The sequence below is a fragment of the Emys orbicularis genome, chromosome 12 (genome assembly GCF_028017835.1).
Source record: "Emys orbicularis isolate rEmyOrb1 chromosome 12, rEmyOrb1.hap1, whole genome shotgun sequence".
NCBI lineage: Eukaryota > Metazoa > Chordata > Testudines > Emydidae > Emys > Emys orbicularis.
In genome coordinates this window covers 44,214,276-44,236,761 of record NC_088694.1, presented here as the reverse complement: position 1 = coordinate 44,236,761, position 22,486 = coordinate 44,214,276, and the positions used below count along the sequence as shown (strand labels likewise).

The 22,486-nt window shown below is 45.4% G+C and overlaps 1 protein-coding gene across 1 annotated transcript; it reads left to right on the top strand.

Moving 5' to 3' along the window:
* The first annotated feature begins 11,332 nt into the window (after window positions 1-11,332).
* Window positions 11,333-12,289, top strand: LOC135886850 (olfactory receptor 14A16-like). Its single transcript, XM_065414640.1, has one exon. The coding sequence runs from the start codon at window positions 11,333-11,335 to the stop codon at window positions 12,287-12,289; it is 957 nt and encodes a 318-aa protein (XP_065270712.1).
* The last annotated feature ends 10,197 nt before the right edge of the window (window positions 12,290-22,486 follow it).

Genomic DNA, 22,486 nt, shown 5'->3' with positions numbered 1-22,486 from the left:
GACAGCTCTGATGGCTTCAAAGTGAGAGACAAAATCCCAGTGACTAAAATGAGATCAGAATTTGGCCAGTTTTCCAGTTCACTTCTCTCTAGGAAACACTGTAAAACCTGCTTCTTCTGAAAAGTCTTTCCACCATAGCAAGAACAACACAGCATTGATTTATGTATTTAGATAGTAAAAGGATGCATTCTGAAGGCTTTAGAAACCCTTAAATACAATTATTAAGGCCTTAGCACAGTCATCTCAACACATGCTCATCCATCCAGATTCCCACGAAATCTCTTCTAAACAAATCTCTTCTCATTGTAGGGGTTCCCTCAGCTCCTTCAGAAAACTCCATCAAAGAGATGACACATCAACACCACCAAGAGACAGCTAAACATTGACTACTTCATCTAACCAAATAGTCCCATCCTAACCAAATATAACTAACCCTCCAAAAAACAAAATATCTGGAACAAAGAAACAAATCAACTAATTAACTGGTAAAACAAAACAAATACACAAGTCAACAAATATAAAACCTCAAACTGTCCTTCCCCAGGCAGATCTCCCCCTCCCTCCCCCCAAAGGAGAAGAACCAAAGGTTCCATGCAGTCTGTTAGAGACTTTGCTATGGCTATTGATTTTGTGTGGAAGCTGCTTAGGTAGCATGATGATAGGTGGCAATATAAAACCCTAAATAGATAGATAGATAGATAGATAGATAGATAGATAGATAGATAGATAGATAGATAGATAGATAGATAGATAGATAGATAGATGAAAATTATTGTGCCAATTTTTCTGTTCATGACTCTCTCTGTCTAGTTGGTCAGATCATGCAGTTTCAACAGAGCTGAAGCTGTTTATGGGAATGTGTCAATTTCCTCAAAACATTCAATGGAAACAAGGTGTAGGAGAAGGAGAAAGCCCTTATACCAGGCAACATATTTCAGGCTAAGGCCTAAACAAAAGTCTAGCCCTGCTGATGTAAAGCCAAGAGCTGATGCAGCATGCAGCAAGAACACAGACACAGCCAATGGCTGACAACACCAGAGAGAGGCAGGCTAGCTGGCTGGCCAGTGCGTCTCACCTGGGGATCCTGTCACTCCAACTGCCAGCCAACCTGCTGTCAGGCAGGCTCCTGGGCTCCACAACTGCCTGTCTGCCCGGCTGCCAGTCTCACGAATCCTCAGCAATCCACCTCACAAGGGCACTTGGTAGGTGGGGCTTCCAGGCCCCGCAGCTTTCCAGGTGCCGCAGCTCCACCAGGCAGCTGCCTCCCCAGGCTAAAGGGGAGGACACATGACTGTCTCATGTGTCTCCCTGACCCCTTGACTCCTCCTGTCCCCTGCACCCAATCCGGGACCACAGCGCTCTCCCCATTCCATTTTAACTGTGTGGGGTTGGGGGGGGGGGGGAGGCTTCTGCCTATGAGAGCCTGGCTGGGACACTTGCTTTCACATACAAACACTCACCTCACCAGGGAGAGCAGCTGAATGTGCCAGGAGAGGCACAGGGAAAAAAGGACAGATCCCCTCTCCCTCCCCGCCCCTAGCAGGCCAATCTGAGGGGGCACTTGACCCCCATACTTCCCCTATGCATCACCTCTATCAGGATGGAATGTCTGGAGAAAAAGCCAACAGCCCAAGTGGTCAGGGCTTGGGCTGCTCTGAATTAGGAAAAACAGGCACTCCCACAGGGCCCCCAACCATTGGCTACAGAGTCACTATTTGTTCCAATGAGGAGTTAATTATTTAGACAAAGTGGAATAGTTCCAACAAGAAAAACAGGGGGAAAGCCAAAGAATTTTCCCATCCTGATGTTTAGGATGCTTGTTTGGAAGGAGGGAGAGCCATGTTCAAGCCCCTGCTCTGAATCGGGCATCGCTGGGAAGTATTTGCTTCCATGAGGTTCATTAGTGTTGAGAGCACCAGGGGCATGGAGAAGGAAACCTGTCATCTAGAGAAAGGGTCCCTCCTGGAGAGGATATAGGCATGGTTCTGGTGAGTGGGGGAAGATTGCACAGCTGCTTCCTGGGCTTCTATATGTTCAATTGAAAAATGTAAGACTTTAGACCCTTGGGCTCATCATCTGGCCACGTAGGCTTAGGGTGAGCAGTGAAAAATAAAATACCAAGGGGCTTTATAGAAATCTTTCTGAATGAAGGCTGGGATATTTGAAAGGGTCTCCAGGAGCTAGGTGGGTCACACCGATTGTTCAGTCAATTGGGAGTTGGGCACCTGATTCTTTTATGACACTCTGACAATCCCCGTCACAGATCACAGCCTGGAGTAAGAAGCCACTATATTGTTCCAGACTCTGCAGCACCCACATTCCCTTCTTCCCACTCTAATTGCACAAGAAGCTGCAGAATCAGTTACAGGTCCCTCCACTGGGTCAACCCCACTCCTGGTGCATTTCCATAAAAATCAATGGATATGAACCTAGGATAACTTTGGCCCATCCTGTTAAGATGTTTTCCACTCACTCCCCTGCTAATGCCCAGTGGGGATAATCACAGCTCTGCAATCCTCATGGGGATTTCCTAACGGATTCCCCACTCAGTCTGATTGCATTGGTTGCAATCAGTACCTGAATCCCCGGGCTGATATATCCCTTGAACACCATTCAGAAGCTTAATGCTGTGGCAAAGCCGAAGAATAGATTGTGCTCCAAAAAGGCATCATTGGAAAGCAGGACAATCCCCTCCTTAGCCCCCACTGGACATGTGAAAGGACATGATGTCTCAGTTCATATCCCATTTCCATGTAACTGTTACAGACATCTGTCATAACTATAAAGGGAAGGGTAACAGCTCTCCTGTGTACAGTACTATAAAATCCCTCCTGGCCAGAGACTCCAAAATCCTTTTACCTGTAAAGGGTTAAGAAGCTCAGGTAACCTGGCTGACACCTGACCCAAAGGACCAATAAGGGGACAAGATACTTTCAAATCTTGGGGGGGGGGGGAAGCTTTTGTTTGTGCTCTTTGTTTTGGGGGTTGTTCGCTCTTGGGACTGAGAGGGACCAGACATCAATCCAGGTTCTCCACATCTTTCTGAACAAGTCTCTCATATTTCAAACTTGTAAATAAACAGCCAGGCAAGGTGTGTTAGTTTACCTTTGTTTTCTCAACTTGTAAATGTACCTTTTACTAGAGTGTTGATCTCTGTTTGCTGTACTTTGAACCTAAGGCTAGAGGGGGGTCCTCTGAGCTCTTTAAGTTTGATTACCCTGTAAAGTTATTTTCCATCCTGATTTTACAGAGATGATTTTTACCTTTTTCTTTCATTAAAAGCCTTCTTTTTAAGAACCTGATTGATTTTTCCTTGTTTTTAGATCCAAGGGGGTTGGATCTTGATCCACCAGGAGTTGGTGGGAGGAAGGAGGGGGGATGGTTAATTTCTCCTTGTTTTAAGATCCAAGGGGTTTGGATCTGTATTCACCAGGGAATTGGTGAAGAGTTTCTCAAGGCTTCCCAGGGAAGGGAATTAGTTTTGGGAATGGTGGCAGCGGAACAGATCTAAGCTGGTAGTTAAGCTTAGAAGTTTTCATGCAGGCCCCCACATTTGTACCCTAAAGTTCAGAGTGGGGAAGCAGCCTTGACAACATCTCAGAGCAGGAAGGGACAGGCTGGCTTGGGGGATAAGAGATGAAGCAGTTGCTTTCACCTCTAGACCAATTGTCCCAACCGAACCCCACTGAGCAGTGGTCAGATCCACAAAAGGATTTAGGTACCTAAGTCCAAAATTTACATCCTCAAACCTCTGCTCAACTGCTGCCTAACCCTGTAAGTTCCTACGTTTCCCTGGATAAAGACAATTACAGTCTCATGCTGCATGGGCTTGCAGATGTTGACGTATTGGCCATATAAAACCAAGGTTTGTTCTATTAGGCTCTTTTTGCAAATCACAGGCTTAATATTTTTGAAATTCACGAGAAGCCCAGGCCTTAGAAGTTAACAAGATAGAGATGGAGCTAGAATTGCAAAGGGCCTTAGGTACCTAATTGTTCTAATAGGTGCCCAGTGGGATTTACAATTCACCTAAGCAGACTAGGTGCCTAACTCCTATTGGAAGTGAACAGGACTTAGCCACCTAGCTCATATAGGAGCCTTGATAAATCAGACTAGGTGCCTGTCTCCATCTTTAGGTGCCTAAATGCCTTTGTAATCCAGCCATTGAAAACACAGAAGCTGAGCTGGAATAAGGAAACACTGTGGGAGATCCTAAGACCTGTGCTATGCAGGAATCAGACTAGAAGATCACAAAGGTCCCTTTTGGCTTGGAAATTGGTGAATCTGTGAATATGTAGGCCTGTTAGCCTGAGATAGAATTTTGGGTTTTGTTTGCCTGTTTGACTTTTGATACTTTTATATCCTTACTAATATGTGTGAACAAAGAACAAAGACACTGTGTGTTGCATTTCCCACAACCAGATGGGGCTTACAGTACAATGAGAAAAGATGAGGGATATGGTTAAAGTGTTCCTGGGCATGGTGGGAGTGTAATATACGAGCATACTCTGGAAGAACACCCACCACAAGATCCAGTCCTGATGCTGAGGTGGACGAGGGTTTCAGGTAGGCAAAGGTTGCAGGGAAAAAGAAGGAGATGACAATGAGGTGAGGAAGGCAAGTGGGGAAGGCGTTATGCCAGCCCTCCTCAAAGAGGATTCTCAGCATCGTAGTGAAGAGCTGAATATACAACACAATTATTAAAGCAAAGAAGATTAGGAATAGGCACACGCTAAAGAAAATAGCCCCAGTTTGAGGTATGAGTCAGAGCAGGCGAGCTTAAGTAGCTGGGGGATTTCACAGAAGAACTGGTTCATGGCATTGGAGTGGCAGAAGGGTAACCTGAAGGTGTTCCCGGTGTGCAGTGCAGAGTAAACAATACCAGTAATCCAGGCACTGGCTGACATTTAGACACATCTAACTTGCATCTGAAGAAGTGAGGTTCTTACCCATGAAAGCTTATGCTCCCAATACTTCTGTTAGTCTTAAAGGTGCCACAGGACCTTCTGTTACTTTTTACAGATTCAGACTAACACGGCTACCCCTCTGATATTTAGACACAAACTCTCCTATACATCACTCTCTGATAGTGCAGTGGTTGGCAGATGGTGACAAATCAGTCATATGCCGTGATGGTGAATAAGGAGATATTGGTTGCAGTGAAGAAGACAAAGAGAAAGACTTGGGCAACACATCCAGAATACGAAATCAACCTGGTGTTCAGTAGAGAATTGACCATGGACTTGGGGACAGTGACAGAAATGGATCCAAGGTCTAGAATGGACAAATTCACCAGGAAAAAGTAAATGGGGGTGTGAAAGGGGCAGTTGAGGGCTACAATAGTGACTACAAGAAGATTCTCTTTCAGGGATGTCAGATACATCACCAGAAACATGAAAAGTGCAAAATCTGCATCTCAGAGAAACCCAAGAGTAGGAACTTGGTCACAGTAGTTCAGCTGGACATTTTCCTTCTCAGTGCATCGTGTGCTGCCTGTGGAGGAGCAGTCCTCACCTCTGTGATAATTGTGATAATGCACCTGACTAGGTGTGTGATTGTCAGAGGTGAGGACTACTACATCCTGACCTTTGCTCTGTCCTCCCCTCCACAGGCAGCACACCATGCACTGAGAAGGAAAATGTCCAGCTGAACTACCGTGACCGAGTTCCTACTCTTGGGTTTCTCTGAGCTGCATATTTTGCACTTTGTCATGTTTCTGGTGATGTATCTGACATCCCTGAAAGGGAATCTTCTTGTAATCACTATTGTGAGTGTAAATTGGTAGGCTCCAATAATTGATCATTAATAATTTGTCAGTATCAACAACCAATGACTTGATAACCAATAACTGGTAAACATTTCAACTCTGATTATATGCTTAGCAAGAGGGCTTTTCTTGTGTTGAGATTACTTTACTTGTAACAAACCTCGGAAAAGTCAAATTTGATTGGATGTATTGATTAACAGTTAGTAAGGATAGGACACACAGAGAGAGGCATACAGTTACCAAGAACTGGGGAAGAACTTCCCCATAGTTTTCTGCAAGTGGGCTCTACTACCTCCTCATTTTTCAGGGCAGTTATACCCTTGTTACCCTCATTGTGCATCATTCTGATCCTTATCTATTTTCTCTTTTTGGAACACACTTCATCTTATCTTAGGCTATTTCCAAGGTTCCCTGCTCCACTGGAACTTTCCAATTCTCTCGACATCTGTTGGTGAGTCATTAAGTATGCCCTTCTAAGAGGCATGTTGATTCATTTCTCATCTTGCAGTTAGAACATTGCTAAGATATCTCTATAAAAGTTCTGAAAATATGCTAAGGGTTACTGCTTGGAAAAATTCCACTCTCTAAAGTTAGTTTCCTCTTAACTGTGATGCATCATAGGGGTCTTGCAAGCCTTAAAGTCTTTCTTGGCCTATCTTAAGTGTCAACATTCCCTTAAAGTCAATAGAGTGGCATCTAATTCCACCCTCTGACAATCTGGTTCAAAATATGTTTGATAATATGCAGTATAAATATGGAACAAATTATAACCCCAACCCAACAATCTTAGGAACAATAGTTGTTCTATTGCGACGATGGAGAACCTATTTTGTGAGAGGAGACTAAAATAATTACGTTTCTTTAGCCTAGCAAAACACAGACTGAGGTGGGATTTGGTTGCTCTCCATAAATACTTCAGAGGGACAAACACCATGGAAGGAGAAGGGCTATTGAAGCTAAAGGACAATGTTGGCAGAAGAACAAATGGGGAGAAACTGCCCAAGGGTAAATTCAGGCTGGAGATGAGAAGAAGATTTGCACCCATCAGAGGAGGGATGGTCCAGAAAAGCTTCCCAGTAGGAGCAATGGGTAAAACAACCTAAGTAATTTTAAGATGGAGCTTGGTAACTGTATTGCCAGGTTTGTATGATAGAGTTACCAGTGATATCAGGGATTGGACTGGATGACTCAGGTCCTGTCCAGTTGTATGTTCTTATGGCAAACAGCAGGCTCACAACTTGGCCAGGAAACTGAAATTCTAAACCATCAGTACAACCTGATTCCCTCTTGCCATTGAAACAGGACATGGGCGCACCCAACATCCAAAGTGGCAGCTCGTCTGTGATGATTCCACCCAATGTCATGTTGATGGCCTGCTACTCGGCTGCACACTGATTTATGGCAGCCACCACTGCACTTTGCTATCAGTGCAAGGATGGGCTGGTACCATCCCTTCGCTACCACTGTGTTGTACAGTTTCCCTCTGCACTGAGAGGGTCAGTGGTCCTCAGGAGACTTGGGTTCTATTCTTGGCTTTGCCACTGAGCTGCTGTGTGACCTTGGGTCAGTCACTTCCCCTCCCCGTGCCTCTGTTTCCCCTTCCTCCATCCCATTTCTCTGCCTTGTCTAGGAGGACTGTGAGCCCTTTGGGAGATGGGCTGTGTTTGATTGTGCATATATTCCATCTTCAGCATTTGTGCTCAGCTGACAGCAGTGCTGTACACAGGATACAGTGTTAGACTAAAGAGCTTAGTTCTAGTTCTGATAACCCCTTATTTCTCCTTGGGCAGGATACAGATAGACTGAAATTGTCTGCTTGGTTCAAATCTGTCCCTGACTGTAAAGGTGCCAGCATGTATAGAACATATTCTGTGGGCTCTCAGCTTTGGTGCTTTGCAGTTTTGCCATCCTGCAGCTTCCCTGTGAAACTGAAATTAAAATGGATGCAATAGCATGAATGGGTTTGAAATTACAATATTATTGGACAATATTAGTGATCCCCAACCTTGTGGAAAGCTAAGCTTCCAATTAGGGGTGATCAGAAAGGTTCTGATTAAGCTATTTTTAAAGGAAAATTGGGGTTTTGATTACATTTCCAGGTAAAGTCTCAGCTATCCTTCCCCTCCCCCACCACTCTGTGTGTGTGTGTGTGTGTGTGTGTGTGTGTGTGTGTGTGTGTGTGTGTGTGTGTGTGTGTGTGTGTGTGTCAGAAAAATTGAAACCCCATTTTGCAGGACATTATGGCTGAAATTTACATTTTCATATGACCCACATTTGGGGTCCTTTAAGCTAGGTGTTGCTGAGATATAAGCTATGAAAGAGGTTTCTAAGTGGTGGTGTGGGTTTTTTTTTGTGGGGGGGTATTTTTGGTTTTGGTTTGGTTTTGGTTTTTCGTTTTGGGGTTTTATTTGTGCAGAGCTAGAGGTCAAATAATTGACGTGATGCAGGTCAAAATGCTCTTGATCTGTTGACTTTTAAAAAGGTAGTTCATAACCTCCATAAAAATCTTTGGGGAGACCAAATTGAGAAATGTATTTGAGAAAATGTACATTTTTAGTGTGCATGCACCAATGCAGAAAAATGGCTAGAAAGTTTCCATTCCCAACAGTTTATATTCTTTAAAGCTCGACTCTTGTAGGTGTTCTAAAATCTGCTTTGCTCTGAAGTTTGGTGAGCCACTTGCAGGCATGGGGTATCTTTAGTGATCTAAATTTGGGGTCATTTCTCTGCAGGTATCCTGTGTTTCTCCTCCCCTTCCCCCCCTCCCCCAAAAAACCCTTTCCTTCTGCTGTCTTGCACTGTTAAACTGAGAGGTACTAAGGACTGGATGAATCACAGAACATGTTGAGATGAATGGCTGTGAACTCACCCTTCAGTTAACATAACTAAGTGTAAATTAATCACAAGTCCCCACCCACAACAAAAGGAGTTTTAGACTTAGTGGCAGGTAGTTACTAAATTTGTGAAGCCTGGGTGGCAATTTTATTTTAGGGGGAAGGCCATAGAAAGAGAGGGTGCTGGTCTACAGGGGAAACTGCTGGAGCTTCCGTCTCCACCACCGTCCTATCCACCTCCACACACATAAAGGGCTTTTGAAAGGTCCCCCCAATCCCAAATAAACAAAGCAAACTCTGACAGGCCAGAACCTCAGCTGATGTAAATTGGCCAGACCTTGATTGAAATCAAAGGGCCAGGTCATCAATTGCATAAATAGCCCTAGCTACTCTGAAATCAACGGAACTGTATCAATTTACACCAACTCAGGACCTGGTCCTAAGTTTTTAGTCTTTGCCTCTGAATACCTCTTAGTAACCAACTTTGAAAACTCAGGGCAGCCTGAGCTGTGGGTTCTTTGGTGGCTGCATGCCAAAGGCTGCTGAAGTAGTAGAGGACAAAAAATTATCTTCTCCCCCAGTGGTAATCATGTGGCGTTAATGAAGGAACAGGCTGTTCCAGGCCATCTGGGGCTCGGGCACTGCTAGGCTCTTAGCTAGTATAGGTCACATGTCTGAGATATATATTTGATTTGTCAAATACCTTAGTCAAACCTGCCTTGTTTTTAGCCAAGGGTCCTTCTGGGGATGCTGCCATTGTGCGAGATCCAGGGCAGGTCGTGTTCCCCCTCTGTGGGGGTTAGGTTCGATTAGGGCAGGTTGTCAGGGTGGCTTGTTCAGAGGTCCCATCAGATCTGGGCTTACAGCCCTGGAGACCAGATTCAGCTATTTAGCCCCAGAGCAGGGACATACTGGGATGTAGCCATCTCTGGATGCTGCACAAGCTGGTATCAGCTCTAGAGCTGGGAGGCGCTTTCAGCTCTGATCCCATTTAGTCCATCACCTCTCAGCTAAGCCTGCCCAAGGAGGGGAGCAGGGAGTGCCCATTGGTGGAGTGGGTCCTTGGCTGCTAGGAACTACAGAGAGACCCAGCAACTCCGGAGAGCCAGTGACAGAACATGGAAACTGCTGCTGGATAATGCAGTGATGGCTCCATGAGAGAGATAAGGTGATAGACTGTTGTGCATGGAAATATACAGCTAGATAGTGGCCAATAGTTTCTGGTACCGGAGGATCAAATGAATCGCAATTTGGGGGAAATTATCCAAAGACCAGCACAGTAAGTTTGCTATTTCAACTAAATATGTTAAACTATTAATGTACAGGGCAAATTTAAGAACATAAATGTGAACTGCAATTGAAACTCTTTACAATGTTTGCTATCAATTCAATCAAACAAGTAGAGCCAGCCAGATTTATTTATTTTATTAGAAAATTTTGACTTTTCATAGAAGTCCATAAAATCCCTAAATGTTGGGGTTTCTGCAACAGAGAACCAAACATTTTCTGCTGAAAACTGAACAATTCCAACCAAAATTCCCCACAAAGAAAAAAATCAGTTTTTAGATAGATAGATAGATAGATGAGACCTTGCATAAAAAATTGTTTAACTGAAAACCCAAAGTTTCTTTAAAAAGAGTTAAAGCAGAACATTATTGACCAGGGTGGGAAGTACTAATGTTGTCCAATGATACCGTAGTTTCAAACGCTGTCATTAAGTTACATCCATTTTTATTTCTGTTTCAAAGACATAACTGCAGGATGGCAGAACTGAATAAACAGCAGAGCTGACACCCAGGGAATATGGGCTGTACCTAATAGACGTACTAGCAGCTTGAAACTCGGAGTCCGGGTTGAATCAGGCAGTCGTAGCCTGTCTATCTGGACCCTGCCCGAGGATATGGAGGGCACATCTACAGCGCAGCTGGGAGTGAGTTTCCCAACTCAGCTAGGCAGACTTCACCAGTTCTGTGTTAAACATAGTGGAGTAGATGGGGGCAGCACAGGCAGCAGCTCAGTCTCGCCACTTCAGTGGAAACCCTGCTGAACTCTGTGGCTTCGTAGTCAGCTGATGCCCCTGCTATCTCTGGCATTTAGGATGCTCAGCAAGTCTGTCCTATTTCCCTAGAATGGGGGAATCGGGCTGTCTTGGAGTTCTAGTACTTTAGTTTTGTGCCCAAGTTTTTCCTCTGTTGTTTTACAGAGTTGAGGGGCCATATTTGCTCGATCTGTGGGTTTGGGTTGTAATTTATTCCAGTCTTTAATGCATTTGATCAAGTGACGCCTTGGGCCAGATCCTTAGATGGTGTAAAGTGACACAGCCACATGGACTGTAAGGGCATTACACCAATTGACACTAGAGGGACAACACAGCTGGGTTATGGTCTGATTGCATGAAGTAGTTGTAGACATGTTGGTCCCCATTTATTAGAGAGCCAAGGTGGGTGAGGTTGTCTGTGTGGCTCTAAAGTTTGTCTCTCACACCCACAGAAGTTGGTCCAATAACAGATATTACCTCACCCTCCTTGTCTCACCAGTGCTCTGATTGTCGGAGGTGAGGAGCACTCACTGCTCCTAGTCAATTGAAGTGACAAGCGCTGTGCACCTTTGACATTCAGATCATGGGGTATTACTCGGAAGGAAAAAAGGGTAATTCCCTCTGTCTCTCTAATCTTGACCATTGCCATTCTCCTTCCCTCCACAGCCATCACACAATGTGCTGAGGAAGAAAATGTTGAACCGAACCACTGTGACCGAGTTCCTTCTCCTGGCATTTTCTGATGTTAGGGAGCTGCAAATTTTGCACTTTGTGGTGTTTCTAATGATTTACCTGGTAGCCCTGCTGGGGAATCTTCTCATCATCACAGCCATAGCCTTCGACCACCATCTTCACACTCCCTTGTACTTCTTCCTGGTGAATCTGTCCATCCTAGACCTCAGCTCCATCTCTGTCACCATCCCCAAACCCATGTCCAATTCCCTCATGAACACCAGGGTGATTTCTTATTCTGGATGTGTCGCCCAAGTCTTTCTCTTCATGTTCCTTGGTTCAGCTGATCTCGGCATCCTGACTGTCATGGCGTATGATCGATATGTCGCCATCTGTCAACCACTGCACTATGAGAGAGTGATGAACAGGAGAGCTTGTATCCAAATGGCAGCCAGTGTCTGGATCAGTGGTATTCTTTACTCTGCCCTGCACACTGGGAACACTTTTGCAATATCCTTCTGTGGAGGAAATGTTGTGGATCAGTTCTTCTGCGACATCCCCCAGCTACTCAAGCTTGCCTGCTCTGACTCAGACCTCAGTGAAACTGGGGTTATTGTCTTCAGTGCATGCTTAGCTTTAAGCTGCTTTGTTTTAATAATTGTGTCATACGTTCAGATCTTCAAAACTGTGCTGAGAATCCCCTCTGAGCAGGGCCGGCATAAAGCCTTCTCCACCTGCCTTCCTCACATTACAGTCGTCTCTTTGTTTATTTTCTCTGGCATCTTTGCCTACCTGAAACCCAACTCCAGCTCAACATCATATCTGGATCTCGTGGTGGATGTTTTCTATTCCGTGGTTCCTCCAATGATGAATCCGGTCATCTACAGCATGAGGAACAAGGAGATCAAAGCTGCCCTGAGGAAATTTATTGGACAGAGGTTTTTCATGATCAATAAAATGTCCATCTTTCTCCTTTGATTTTAATTTCCTTCTGTGCTTCCAGGGTTGCTGGAACAATTTTAATAGTGGGGGTGCTGAGAGCCATTGAACCAAACTTTATAAACCCTGCATATAATAGAAACTACTTCAAGTCAGGGGGTAATGCAGCACCCCTCGCACCCTTAGTTTCACCGCCCATGTGTGTTTCTTTACAAATAAATCAACTGATGACATTTTTGTCTCCATGAGCACATGGTTTGCCATCTCTTTATACACAAAGGGGAATTTGCATGGGCAAAAATGAGAACACCACTCAAGTCAATGGAGCTACTGTAAATTTATATCAGTGTGGATAATATCAGCATCAATTTGTCTGTCTAGCTGTCTGTTTATCTATCACAGGATTGTATACTGCCACCCATCACCATGCTATCTGAGCACCTTCCATATAAAATCAGTAGCCATATCAAAGTCCTTAGTGGACTTCATGGAGTCCCTGCCTCTTCTTTTTTGGGGTACAAAATTGGATTGCAGTATCAGTGCAATAGCTGTTGGTTTTTTGCTTCTGTCTCTGATTTTTAGTTATATTTTTTTTTACCTAATCGGTAGGTGGGTTTATTTCTTTCATTGTTCCATTGTTTTTAAGGTGGGACTGACTGGGGAGATGTTAAGTATTAATTGAGACAGCATTGTCAATATTTTGTTACCTATTGGGGGTGTCCCTATGTCATCTCTTTGGTGGCGTTTTTTGCGTGAGCTGCAAATTTTCTTTCTACAACTATAAAGGTGTGACAATTGTCTGCATGGTTGAGTTCCTATTGAAATAATTATATGAATAGAGCTGGGGTATTAATGTGTCATTAATGATGTGTTAGGGAACCAAGAGCCTTAGGTAGACATCTTTTTATTGTTGTAACTTAAATAAATAAATCAATGCTGTGTCATTCGTGCTATAGTGGGAAAAGTTGTTTGTTTGTTTGTTTGTTTAAGAGGAAGCTGTGGAGTATTTCTTACAGACAATCAGACAGGATAATGAGGCCAAATTTTGATCCCTTTTAAATCACTGGAATTTAGCCACTCACTTCAAATGGATCAGGATTTGGCCAATGGCCAATACACACAAAGTTCCAAGAATGGGTAATGGTGGCCGGGAGAAAGTGAATGCAACAGAGATGCATAGGTGAATTCCCCATCTCAGCTAATCCTGTGCTAATGCAGAGAAGCTCCATCAACATCGCTGGTTTGATACTGTCCCAAAGACACAAGGCTAAGTTCAATAGTGACATAAACACTGGTGTATGCAGTGTTGTTGTAGCCATGTTGGTCACCAGATATTAGAGAGACAAGGTGGGTGAGGTAATATCATTTATTGGACCAAGTTCTTCAGGGGAGAGTGTGACTTTCCCCTCTGGTGTTATCCGGACCGGTGATCTGCTAGGTCACTCCAACCCTTGACTCTAGGAGCCAGCCTTACCCTGCTCTGCTGTGAGAACCCCCACTCCTGGATTGTTCACACACAGCCTCTGGCATGTAAGCTGCTCCTTGGATTGTGCAACCGAATGACACTAGCCAATATCTCCAGTCTCAGACACAACCCCAGGAACCTCAATCTTGCAGTGTCCAGTTATGAGTTTGTTAATTTAACAAATAAATTGATATGTATCAGGCTTGTTATCCCAAGGGGAGTCTCTGACACATTTAAAACCAAACGCACTGCTTCAGGAGAATAAAAAGACCAGTGATTTATATATCAAAGCATAACAAGTCAGAGTGGTTACCAAAAGAAAAGAAAATATAAGCACGCAGTCTAAACTCTCAACCCTATTAGACTGGGCAGCAACTAGATTAAGCAGTTTTTCTCACCCCACTGGAAATTGCAGTCCTTAATATATGGGTTTATTCCTTAAACCTGGGCCAATCTCCTGTGTTAGAGTTGTGTCTTCTTCTCAGTGTCCTGGTTGCTTGCAGCTGAGGTGGGGGCAGGAGAAGGGCCCAGTATGTGTCCACTCTGTCTGTTTTATACTCTCAGTCCATGTGCTTGTAGAACACAAGTCCAGGCATGCAGGGCCGGCTCAAAGCTTTTTGCCGCCCCAAGCAAAAAAATTTTCCCACGCCCCCCCAGCCCCGCCACAAATCCATCCTTCCCTGCCCCATTCCAATCCCTTCCCCAAATCCCTGGCCCCGCCTCCTCCCCTGGGCGCACTGCATTTCCCCTCCTACCCCTCCCGCCCAGGCCTGTAACCCTGGGAGGGGGGCAGAGGAACCGCCCCGCACCGCCACAGCTCACCTCCATTCCACCTGCTCCCCTGAGCGCGCTGCTGCTGCTCCGCTTCTCCCCCCTCCTTCCCTCCCTCCCAGGCTTGCCGTGCCAATCAGCTGTTTTGCGGCAAGCCTGGGAGGGAGGGAAGGAGGGGGAAGAAGCAGAGCAGCGGTGCGTTCGGGGGAGGAGGACGAGGTGAGCTGGGGGGGAATGGTTCTTCTGCCTCCTGCCCAGGGTTACTTCCTGTGGCCCTCCCCACAGCCCCCACCGCCGCAGCTCACCTCTACTCTGCCTGCTCCCCTGAGCGCGCCGCCGCCACTCCGCTTTTCCCCCCTCCCTCCCAGGCTTGCCGCAAAACAGCTGATTTGCATGGCAAGCCTGGGAGGGAGGGAGGGGGAGAAGCGGAGTGGCAGCGGCGCGCTCAGGGGAGCAGGTGGAACGGAGGTGAGCTGCGGTGGTGGGGGGCGGTTCCTTTGCCCTCCCCAGGGTTACTTCCTGCGGCCCTCCCCGCATCCCGTACCGCCGCAGCTCACCTCCGCTCAGGGCTGGCTCCTGGCTCTTTCCACCCCAAGTGCAAAAAAAAAGGAGCCGGAGTGCCCCCCCTTGGAAAATGCTGCCCCAAGCACATGGGCATGTCTGTAGGGCATTTCTGAGTCTCTCCAAACAAGGTTGAGCAATTCCCCTGGTGTGGCCTCATGCACGTGAGTCATTACACTGTTGCTCCCTTGCTGGACAATGGCTGCTGATGGGTTGTTTGACACCCTGCCCGGGCATTGGTTACTTTCCTTGCTGTTGCCTCTGGGGAGCTAATATCTGGCTGATTCCCCAACTTACAGCATGTTTTAGTGACAACCATACAACACAATTCTCATAACTTCATATGCATTAATGGTATACATATACGGATAGAGAAATGACTTTCAGCAGATCATGATATTTTCACCGATACCTTACAAGGCATGTTTTATATGTAAGATCATGATTATATGAAAATGAGGAATATGTGGGTTACAGTGTGCTCCCCCAAGGTATAGAATGTCACAGAGAGAGACAAGGTTTCAAACATATACAGAGCTCTTCTTCAGGTCTGGAGATGAGCTCTGAATAAAGTCCATCTTCTCTCTCTAATAAATACTGGTATGAGTAATTTGACTGTTGTCATATCTTTATAATATTGGTGTAAGTGGAAAAGTACCATCACATGCACTGACCTGGCATTTCATGCTTTATCCATTGTAAAACTAGTCACATCCAAGCTAAAAAAGGATCTCACAAAGCACGCCTATTCTTCGTATTAGGATACCAATGTCTGTGCATGGATATATACAATTCATATATGAGGGACAAAAGCATAGTATGTGATTTGAGATATAGATTGATAGATCAATCAATAGATAGATAGATAATGCCAATTATTGTGACTCATTTCCTCTTCATGATTGTCCATAAGTATTCATTATAAGACATTATTTAACAAAGGATTTCTATGAGTATCTTACTTCACAGATCATACACAAACAAAAAGAACAGGAGTACTTGTGGCACCTTAGAGTCTAACAAATTTATTAGAGCATAAGCTTTCGTGGGCTACAACCCACTTCTTCGGATGCATATAGAGTGAAACATATATTGAGGAGATATATATACACACACATAGAGAGAGCATGAACAGGTGGGAGTTGTCTTACCAACTCTGAGAGGCCAATTAAGTAAGAGAAAAAAAACTTTTGAAGTGATAATCAAGATGGCTCAGTACAGACAGTTTGATAAGAAGCAAGTGTGAAAATACTTACAAGGGGAGATAGATTCAATGTTTGTAATGGCTCAGCCATTCCCAGTCTTTATTTAATCCTGTGTTGATTATGTCTAGTTTGCATGTCAATTCCAGCTCAGCAGTCTCTCGTTGGAGTCTGTTTTTGAAGTTTTTCTGTTTTAACCGCATTTGCTCCAATCCCTCAGATAGAGACAAGCACCTACAAGATCTCTATCAAGCAGTCTTAAAACTACAATACCCACCTGCTGAAGTGAAAAAACAGATTGACAGAGCCAGACGAGTACCCAGAAGTCACCTCCTACAAGACAGGGCCAACAAAGAAAATAACAGAACACCACTAGCTGTCACCTTCAGCCCCCAACTAAAACCTCTCCAGCGCATCATCAGAGATCTACAACCTATCCTGAAAGATGATCCTTTACTCTCACAGATCTTGGGAGACAGACCTGTCCTTGCTTACAGACAACCCCCCAACCTAAAGCAAATACTCACCAGCAACCACACATCACTGAACAAAAACACTGACCCAGGAACCTATCCTTGTAACAAAGCCCGATGCCAACTCTGTCCACATATCTATTCAAGTGACATCATCATAGGGCCTAATCACATCAGCCATACCATCAGGGGCTCGTTCACCTGCACATCTACCAATGTGATATATGCCATCATGTGCCAGCAATGCCCCTCTGCCATGTACATTGGCCAAACCGGACAGTCTCTATGCAAAAGAATTAATGGACACAAATCTGACATCAGGAATCATAATACTCAAAAACCAGTGGGAGAACACTTTAACCTGTCTGGCCATTCTATGACAGACCTGCGGGTGGCTATCTTAAAACAGAAAAACTTCAAAAACAGACTCCAACGAGAGACTGCTGAGCTGAAATTGATATGCAAACTAGACACAATCAACACAGGATTAAATAAAGACTGGGAATGGCTGAGCCATTACAAACATTGAATCTATCTCCCCTTGTAAGTATTTTCACACTTGCTTCTTATCAAACTGTCTGTACTGAGCCATCTTGATTATCACTTCAAAAGTCTTTTTTCTCTTACTTAATTGGCCTCTCAGAGTTGGTATGACAACTCCCACCTGTTCATGCTCTCTCTATGTGTGTGTATATATATCTCCTCAATATATGTTTTACTCTATATGCATCCGAAGAAGTGGGTTGTAGCCCACGAAAGCTTATGCTCTAATAAATTTGTTAGTCTCTAAGGTGCCACAAGTACTCCTGTTCTTTTTGCGGATACAGACTAACACGGCTGCTACTCTGAAACCTGTTGTCATACACAAACAGCTCATCATAAGTACCTGGTGTTTGAGCTGTTTTCACTGGCTACCTTTTAACATGCCCTGTTTCTCTTCCCTGAGTGGATAAATTGAATTATCACACCAGGGTCCATTAAAAGGGAAGGTGCCAGTCCTCAACTAGTTTAAGTTGCCATTGCTCCACTGACATCGGTTGAGCTTGAGAACTTGCACACGCAGAGAATCTGCTCTCAGCGCTTATGATTATTAATTCATAGCTCACTTCCTTTGCATATTTTGCACTAAGGCCCTGATCCAGCAAACCCCTTTAGTTATCTTTGGTTATCTTTAAACACATGAGCAGTTCCACTGACAATTTACAGTTAAAAACTCATATTTTATTGGATTAGGGTTAGAGCTAGGTCTAAACTGGTGTCAGACCTGTCACCACCTGAATATTTCTCCTTCCTCTGTTAATCCATCTCCTACATTTGATGTATCTGAATTACTAACCCCTTGTGGGGACTGGTTTATTAACACAGAATAAGGGTTGTCTCAAAGCTAGAATCTCTGGGTTGCCTTCGCCCAGACTCACCAGGCTGTTATGCCCCTCCTAACTCCCTCTGATGGGTTCTGTTCTTGCTCTGCAGTGCAAGTCGCTCCAGCGAGGCCTCCACTCTGGCTGCTCTGGAGAGCCTCTTCCCAAGTCCTACGTGACCCTTGTTCCCTTCTATGCATGTCCTGCAGGAGGCTCCCTACTCCCTGACTTTCTTCTACTCTTTATCTCTGGATCAGAGATTACAGCTGGGGGTCCCTGTCTTGAATGGGAGCTTCAGCTCTCCGCTCTGCAGCCTGGAAGCCCCAAGAACCCTGGCTAAAGACAGGGCTCTGAGGGCTTCCAGATTCCATGCCATGGAGCTGGGAGCCTGGAATCCCATGGTCCATGGCTCTGGGGTAACCTTGCCATGCAGACTGTGCTAGGCCAGGAACATAAGGGCTTCCAGATTCCCAGGCCAACTGGCTCCTTGGAACCAACACTGAGACTGGAAGCCTGGGGAGCCAGGTGTCCCAAGAGACTGGAAGCCCTGGGGTACCCAGTCTGGGACAGTTGCATGGCTGGCCAGACCCTGATCAGCAATCCCTAAACCCATTCCCTAGGACCATTCCTGCAGCCATTGCTCATGCAGCACTGCCAATGACTGCTGCCAGAACCCTGAGGAATGGCTGCAGGATCTGGCCCTGGCATCCCAAATTCAGTCCCTATCAAGCACAGCTTCTCCAAGATGGAGCAACAGTAGGGGTTGAAAAACGATTTCAGATCCCTGCAATGTGCAGAGAAAGGGCTCTGGGTCCTCAGTGCAGGACACTGTGTCTCAGATCACATGGTCTTTGTCAGCAGGACTCTAGGGGCACAGCACAAGCCTTGTTAGGCAGAGCTCTGTGCCCTGCAGGGGGGGGTTGCTGAACAACACCCCCTCCCCCCCTTAGGTGTAGCAGCCATTTCAAAGAAGCTGCTTCCCAATCCTTGACTTTGATTCTCCAACATGCCACCAGCCTTGGTGGACACTGACCTGAGGAACCTCCAGTGAGATCCTCAGTTTCCTGCCCCAGGCCAGGAGGTGGCAGTGGTGGCTGGTTATTGTTCAGCTTGGGCCTTAATTTATGGAAGGTTTAACTGGAGCATGGTCCAAGCATAGGACTTAGAACCAGAACAGAGTTGCAATCAGACTCCTCTCTACCCAGGCCTATAGGCTGTTTAGCCCATTCCTGGCCATGTGTGGTGCCTCTGCTGTTGACCATCTCTGTGACGTAGCTCCATCACCTACATGAGGACATGGCACATTGAGGACCGTCCAACAGCTCTCATCCAGTGTCCACCTCCAGGATGGATGATGAGCCCTAGACAGTCCATAGAAGGAGAGGAGAGGGTGGTGGTACTCAGGAGAAACTTTTGGAACTTCAGCCTCAACCCCGCCCAATCCCCCTCCACACAAAAAATGGTCTTTCAAAAGACACGCCTAATCCCAATTAAACAAAAAAAAACTCTGACAGGCCAAATCCTCAGCTGATGTAAATCAGCCATAGCACAATTGAAATCAAGGGCCAGGCCATGATTCGACATAATTAGCCCTAGCTACTCTGAAATCAATGGAACTGTATTAATTTACACCAGCTCAGGACATGACCCTTCTTTTTTAGTGTTTGCCTCTGGCTACCTCTTAGTGATCAATTTCCAGCAGCCAGGGCAGCCTGGGCTGTGGGTTCCTCTGGTGGCTGCATCCCAAGAGCTGCTGATGCAATGCAGGGGGAAAAAAACTCTGTTTCCCCCGAAGAAATTATGCGGCAGGAATGAAAGAACAGGCTATTCCAGGCCAGCGGAGCTTCTGGTGCCACTAGGCTCTTAGCTATTGTAGGTCACATGTCTGTGCTATAAATAAATATTTGATTTGGCAAATATCTTGGGACATTCTTTGGGCCTCAGCCCTGCCTTGTTTTTAGCCAAGGGTCCTTCCAGAGATGTTGCCATTGAGTAAGATCCAGGCTGGGTTGCGTTCTCCCTCTGTCGGGTCAGTTAGAGTATATTGTCAGGGTGGTTTGTTCAGAGGTGAGATCATTGCTGGGCTCACAACCCTGGAGACATCATTCAACTATTTAGCCCCAGGGCAGGGACTTCCTGGCCTGTAGCCATGTCAAGATGTACAGCTGGGAGGGACTTTCAGTCCCTGATCCCATTTAATCCTTCACCTCTCAGTCAAGCCTGCCCCAGGAGTGGAGCAGGAAGGGCCCATCTGTGGAGTGTATCCCTGTCTGCTTGGAACTGCAGAGAAACCCAGCAACTCAGAAATCCAGTGACGGAACATGAGGGTGACAGATAATGCTGTGATGGATTTATGGGAGAGATAAAGAGATTGTTGTGCATGGAGATATATAGATGGATAGTGGCCAATAATTTCTAGCACTGCAGGATCAAATGCTTTGCAAGTTGGGAAACGCTATCTAAAGACCAACACAGTAAGTTTGCTATTATCTTTTTTTCTTCATTAGAAAATGCTGCCTTTTTATAGAAGTCCCCCAAATTTCCAAACATTGGGATTTTTGCAACAGAGAACCAATCATTCTCTGCTGAAAACTGAAAAATTCCAACCAAAATCTCCCACTCCCCAAAGAAAAAAAATCAACTTTTAGATAGATAGATAGATAGATAGATAGATAGATAGATAGATAGATAGATAGATACTTTCCATGAAAATTTGTTTAACTGAAAACACAAATTTTCTTTTAAAATTTTAAGCAGAACTTTATTGACCAGGGTGGGAAGCACTAATATCGTCCAATGATACCATAATTTCAAACGCTGTCATTCTCTTACATCCATTTTTATTTCTGTTTCAAAGACATAGCTGAAGGATGGCAGAACTGAGTGAACAGCAGAGCTGACAGCCCAGGGAATATGGGTTGTACCTAATAGACATGCTAGAACCTTGAAATTCAGAGTCTGGATTGAATCAAGCAGTGGCAGCCTGTCTATCTGGACCTTTCCCAAGGACATTAAGGGCATATCTACACCACAGCTGGGGGCATGCTTCCAAACTCAGGTAGGCAGACTTCACTAGCTCATAGCAGAGTAGATGGGGCCAGCACAGGGAGTGGCTCAGTCTAGCCACCTCAATACAAACCTGCCTGAACAGCGTGGGTTCGTAGTCAGATGGAGCCTGAGCTGCTGCCCAGACTACCTCTGGCTACATGGGTCTGTTTTGTGTAGTAACTTGAGCAGAGCTAGCCCATGTCCATCTACTGGAGCTGGGAAGGTGTTCCCCTCTGCTATGTAGGTGAACCCCCAGGAGGTCAATGGGACAGGAACCCAGACCTCCTGGTCTATCACCATATCCCGTGTGCAACACTGCTGCCAGCTAAGCACAAAGTCTGTAAATGGGTTCACAGTGCAGATACATTATAAGACACAGCCCATCCCCCACAGAGCTCATAAAAGAAAAATCAGAGAAAAGGAGGGAGGGGAAACAGAGGCATGGGGAGAGGAAGTGACTGTCCCAACATCACACAGCAGGTCACTGGCAGAGACGAGAACAAAAGCCAAGTCTCCTGACTGCCTCTGACCCGCACAGACCAGATATAAAGTCACAGAGGGAAACGACACAACCTAGCAGTAACTGTGCAATGCTACTAGCCCATCTTTACTCAGAGATGGGAGTGCTGCTGGGATTGCTGACAACAATCAATTTGTAACCAAGTGGCAGGTCATCTATAAACAGAGTTTGGGGAGGAATTGTTACAGACAAGCTAGCACTTAGGACGCTCAGCGAGTCTGTCATATTTCCCTAGAAAGTGGGAATCAGGCTGTCTTGGAGTTCTAGTACTTTAGTTTCGTGCCCAAGTTTTTCCTGTTGTTTGACAGAGTTGAGGGGTCATCTTTGCTCAATCTGCGGGTTTTTTGCAATATGTTCCAGTCTTTAATGCATTTGTTCAAGTGACATCTTGGGCCAGATCCCCAGATGGTGCAAACTGATGTAGCCCCATGGATTTTATGGGAGTTGTGCTAATTGACACTAGCGATAACACACCTGTGTAGTGGTCTGATTGTATGCAGTAGTTGTAGCCATGTTGGTCCCAGAATATTAAATAGACAAGGTTGGTGAGGTAGTATGTGAGGCTCAAAAGCTTGTCCCTCTCACCCATGGGAACTGATCCAATAACAGCTATTACCTCACTCACCTTCTCTCTCTAGTGCTCTGATTGTCAGCAGTGAGGAGCACTCGCTGCTCCTAGTCAATGGAAGGATGGGAGGAGTGCTGTGCACATTTAACAGAGGATTATGGGACATTACTCAGAAGGGAATCAAGGCCATTCTCTCTGACACTCGAATCCTGACTATGGATCTTCTCCTTCCCTCCACAGCCATCACACAACGTGCTGAGGAAGAAA